Source organism: Carlito syrichta, unplaced genomic scaffold (genome assembly GCF_000164805.1).
Source record: "Carlito syrichta isolate Samal-C Ts95f unplaced genomic scaffold, Tarsius_syrichta-2.0.1 Scaffold307091, whole genome shotgun sequence".
In the NCBI taxonomy this organism is placed as follows: Eukaryota; Metazoa; Chordata; class Mammalia; order Primates; family Tarsiidae; genus Carlito; species Carlito syrichta.
In genome coordinates this window covers 175,364-180,486 of record NW_007251187.1, presented here as the reverse complement: position 1 = coordinate 180,486, position 5,123 = coordinate 175,364, and the positions used below count along the sequence as shown (strand labels likewise).

Below are 5,123 nucleotides of genomic sequence, written 5' to 3'. Positions count from 1 at the left end.
GCACTCCAGTCTGGGCGACAGAGTGAGATTCCAACTCAAACAAAACAAAACAAAACAAAACACAGGAAAGTGACCTTGGCCGCGGTTCAGAGGCGATGTGAAGGAGTAGTTACCCAGTGGAGGGCAAGCAGAGGGGACAGAGTGTGGTGCCCTCTGCCTGGGAGCGAAGGACTTGAGGCCCGGGGTGGAGATGAGGTCCAGATCACGTAGGTCCTTGTTGCTGTGGGGAGGAGCTGGAGTTCCCTCGTAGAGCAAGGGGGTGGCTGCTGGAGGACTTGGCAGGGCAGTGGGATGATTTGAGACAGAAAACACCACTCTGGCTACCGAGTGGGGACTGGCTGGAGAGGCCAAGAGCAGAGGCAGGTCGGAGGCTGCTGGGCCCATCCAGGCACCCAGAGGTGACGGTGTCGCGGCTGAGCAGCTGGCATACCATGCATCCTCAGAGCAGATGAGAAAACAAAGGCTCAGGGAGGTGGAGTGGCTTGCCCCAGGTCTCAGTGGGGGGTCCGGCTTCCATGGAGGAATCCGGCCCCAGCAGCTGAGGTCAGCAGTCCTTGAAGTGGACACGGTGCTTTCTCTCTGCTTTCCCAGGTGCTCTGGGACCCGGTACCAGGACCACCTGGCTGACTGCCGGGCGCAGACCCTGAGGACATGCCTGGGGCGGCGGGTGCAGATGAAGCAGCTCCCGGCCTCAGATGGCGCCAAGGTGACCCAGCCGTCCCTCTGCCAGCAGAAGGCGGGTGAGCGAGTGGTGTGCCATGGGACTCCCTCTTTCGCGGGCCCCCGTTGAATGTGGTGAAGTCTGAGATGGGAGGTGGTAGAACTGGGGCTTTCTGGGAGGGCCGGAAGGGGCCCCCGGAGCGGGCAGACCTTGGCTGGGCTGCATCCCACCCCCCAGAGACAGACTGCTCCGTCCCCTCCCACTGCAGGCTTCCTGAGCCCTGGGTACCCACTTCCCACGCTGCCCTTGAAGTTCCTGGTCTGATGGGGGACACAGCCTTGTCCCCACCCAAAGACTGATGGGGGAAGATGAGATCTTTGAGGCCTCCTGGAGGGGAGGGTTTGAAGGAGGTGGGGGATGGGAGGGCCCGTGAAGGGAGAGGTCCTCAGGGGACCCCGTATCCGCAGCTACGATGACTCGGGGCAGAGGAGGTCAGGACACACGACTGACTCACCTCTCGGCTGCTCCTCAGGGCACGTGACCCTCTGCAGCTCAGCCCCTGGAGCTGCCTCAGCCCGTGGCCTAGGGACAGTGCCCCAGGCCTCTGGGCTGCCCCCAGAGCACGGCAGGGGCTCCCTACAGGAAGCCTACCGGAGACTGGCCATCCACCGGGCGCTTCTGCTCTGGAGGATGCGGCTCTCTCAGCGCCAGCGTGCCAAGTAGGTGTCCATGAGCTTGTGACCTGGGATTGGGCCTGGGGGACACAGGGTGGACACAGGAGCGGTGGTCAGAGTCTAGAGGGATGCCCCATAGGGCACAGGTCACATCCTGTTCTTCCCTGTGGCCCCACTTTGGGCCTGGCACACTGTGGTGCCCAGCAGATGCCAGGTCCAGGAGGCGGCCTAGCGACACTGAGACAGTGACTGAGCACAGAGCCGTGGGGTCCTGGGGCTGCCAGGGACCCAACAGGATGACCGGTACCTGGGTGGAGCCCATCTCCCTGCCAGTGCCAGCCCCCGGTGGCAGGAACCGCATCTGGCTCCTCACTGCTGTCTCCCCAGCACCAGTAGGTGCCCGGCAAGTTGTAGGCACAAAATAAACACGGTAAACGCATAAGGGAAGGAACCAAGGGCAGAGCCTGTCCCCTCTCCCCCAGTGCCTCATTACACAGCTAGAGACACTGAGGCCCAGAGGTGGAGTAGCTCGCTCTGAATCAGTGTGAATCAGGGGCAGGAAGGTCCCCGTGGTGAGACCTCCTTGGTGCTGCCTCTACCCAGATGGTCCTTGCTGGGACTCAGAGCCTGGAGTGCAGGATGTGGGCCATCGAGCGGTGGCTGGGAGCTTCCCTGACAAGATGTCAGAGGAGCGGAAGCCAGCAGTTGCAGGGTTAAGAATTGCCCTTGGCCGGGCACGGTGGCTCACACCTGTAATCCTAACACTTTGGGAGGCCGAAGTGAGAGAATTGCCTGAGCCCCACAAGACCAGCCTGGGCGACTTGGTGAAACCTCATCTTTACAATAAATCAAGAAAAATTAGCCAAGGGTGATGACGCATGCCTGTAGTTCCAGCTACTTGGAAGGCTAAAGTGGAAGGATTGCCTGAGCCCAGCAGGTCAAGGCTGTGTTGGCCATGAGCGTGCTACTGCTCTCCAGCCTGGGTGACAGAGTGAGACTCTGACTCAAAAAGGAAAAAAAAAAAAGAATTCTGTCCCTCTACCCTTGAAAGCCGCATACCTGGCATCTGTCATGCCCACTCCTGCTTGGTCCATTTGGACCCTCAGTCTCTTTCAATGCATCCCTAGAACTCCAGGAGAACTCAGTTCATCATGATCCTTCAGAATGTAGTCCTCCCTTCCCCAGTCTGCCCTCTGGCCCTCGGGCATCAGGGCGCAATCCAAGCCTCTCTGTAGCGTACCCAGGACCGCCCTACTGGCCTAAGATGCGTCCCAGGTCTGCTGCTGTTTGGTGTTTAAGGAAATGACCTCCCCCCGGGCCTCTGTATTCTTATTTTTGTAACTGAGTGGAGGCCAAAGTACTATTGTGACTGTGGTAGGGACTCTGGAGTCTGGAGTCTCTGGGCCTGGGGCTCAGCTCCACCCTGGTCAGCTTCATGGCCCCGCCCCTGTCCTGGGGCGTGGCTAGGACCAGCCAGGTGACCCAGGCAGAGCGTCAGCCTTGGCTGCTCCCAGAGTCACCTGGGAGCTCAGGAAAAGCCCGGAAGCCCAGGCCATACCCAGACCATTAGGTCAGAATCTCAGATGGGACCCTGGTGGGCATCGGTACCATGAAGCCCCAGGGATCCCCGCGTGTGGCCTGATTGGCAGCACAGAGTGCCCTCCCAGTGTCACCTGTCATGAGCACCTTTCCAAGGGTCCAGGGTGGGGCATCCCTCAACCAGGGCCTGAGGCTGGGCTCTGGGACTCACCTTTCTCTTCTGTAGTTCCTTCTTCCAGGGTATGCGGCGGCGGACACTATGGCACAGCCTGACACGGTGGCGCTTGAGGACACGAGGTCCAGGCACTCCGTCTGGCTGTGCCAAGACTGCCTCGGCCCTGAAGCCACGGGGCAGTGTCCCAGGAGGGGAGCCCTCGCTGGACAGCAGCACATCCCTCAACTGGCTGGAGAAGGTGAGGGGGAGAGTGTGGGAAGGCACTGGACCGAGGGCAGGCAGGTGGGTGGTAGGGGGTCTGGGGCACCCAGGACTGCATATTCCTTCCCCAGGCTCCCAGGACCCCCAGCCTCCTGGAGACCCTCTGGGCGAGCTTTCAGTGGGCAGCTAGGCGGCGGCAGCAGGGACGGTGCCTTCTGCTCTGGCAGGCGCGGACCCAGCAGTCCCGGGGCGCAGCGAGGTGGTGCAGGCGCACCCTCCAGAGGCGGTAGGGATCCTCCCAGGATGCGTGGGCCATGCTGCTGCCTCTGTGGACTCTCTGTTTCCTGGCTCTGTGTCACCACAGCATCCCCTTGGGTTCTGCCCGCGGGGGGGTGGCCCCTGCAGACCCCAGGCAGCCTGGCCCCTGGGCTTCGTTCCTTGCTCCTGTCCTCCTACCCGATTCCACTGAGAGTGCGCAGGGGAGAGGCTCTCTGCTGGGTCACTGTTGCTCTTGGAGACCACGGCTGTGGTTCATTCGTGTTTTCTTCTTTTTTTCCTTTTAATTTCTAATTCATTTTTTATTCATGATATGTGTGCATCATAGTCTCAAGTTGTTCAAGGAAGTCATTCAGGCCGGGCTTGGTGGTTCAGCCTATAATCTCAGCACTTTGGGAGGCCGAGGCGAGTAGATTGCCTGAGCCCACAGGTTCGAGACCAGCCCGAGCAACTTGGCGAGACCTTGTCTCTACAATAAAATAAAAAATTAGCTGGATGTGGTAGCGCGCACCTGTAGTTCCAGCTACTTGGAAGGTTGAGGTGGAAGGATTGCCTGAGTCCAGCAGGTTGACGCTGGCGTGGCTCTGAGTGTGCCCCTGCACTCCAGCCTGGGCGACAAAGTGAGACTCCAACTCCAACTCCAAAAAAAGAAAAAAGAAAGGATGTCACTCTATTTACGTTTTTTCATTCATAGCACAGTGCGTAAGAGTTGGTCAGCCTGGGTTCTAATCCCAGCTTAGCCCCTCACTGGCTGTGTCATCTTGGGCAAGTTGCTTAACTTCTCTGTGCTTCTGTTTCCCTATCTGTAAAATGGGGTAATAATAATACTCACTCCAATAGGGCATCAGTGAGATAAGAGCACATACATCCCCTAGCACACTGCTTGACACACAGTAAGCACTCAGTCCGTAGCAACATGGCTAGTGGCTGAGCACTGGACTTGGCATTGGAGGTCTAGAGTTCCAGACCTAGCCTCACCACCTGGTGTGACCTTCAGAGAGGCGTTTGGCCCACCCCCAACAACCCAGGGAAGTGGGGCTGGGCTGGTCTGGGGGACTGTGACCATCCTCACAGTGGACACTTCCTTTCTCAGCATCCTCCTCTGCTGGAGCCACTGGGCGGCAACCCGAGGGTCCCGGAGAGAGCTGGCCGCCCACTGGGCCTGGGACAGGAGCTGCAGGACTGTGCTGGGCCTGTGGCGGCGACGGCTGGCACAATGGCAGGAGGCGCAGCGGTGGGCCCAGGAGCGGGACCGGCGAATGGCGCAAGACGCCCTGCGCCACTGGCACTCCTGCTGGCAGAGTGAGTCGGGGACCGGGCCGGGAGCACCCCGGGTGAGGAAAGGGTTAGGGTTAGAGACCCAGGGCACACCCAGGACTGGGGTACAGAGTGGGACCCTGCAGTCTTGCGTTTGAGTCCCTGCTCTTCCATTCCCCAGCTGCGGGGACCTTAAACAAGGCTCTTTTTTTTTTGAGTTGGAGTCTCACTCTGTCGCCCAGTCTGGAGTGCAGTGGCAGGCTCACGGCCACCCCAGCTTCAACCTGCTGGGCTCCAGCGATCCTTCCGCCTCAGCCTTCCAAGTAGCTGGAACTACAGG

General features: G+C 59.8%; 1 protein-coding gene across 1 annotated transcript in view; it reads left to right on the top strand.

Annotated features, from left to right (window-relative positions):
• The window catches only part of CUNH1orf167 (chromosome unknown C1orf167 homolog), a 28,877-nt gene that overhangs the window by 14,213 nt on the left and 9,541 nt on the right, over positions 1–5,123 (top strand). Inside the window, 5 exon segments of the mRNA XM_021715414.1 lie at positions 592–740; positions 1,194–1,380; positions 3,101–3,287; positions 3,382–3,536; positions 4,620–4,828. Of these exon segments, the coding sequence (XP_021571089.1) occupies positions 592–740; positions 1,194–1,380; positions 3,101–3,287; positions 3,382–3,536; positions 4,620–4,828 (887 nt within the window).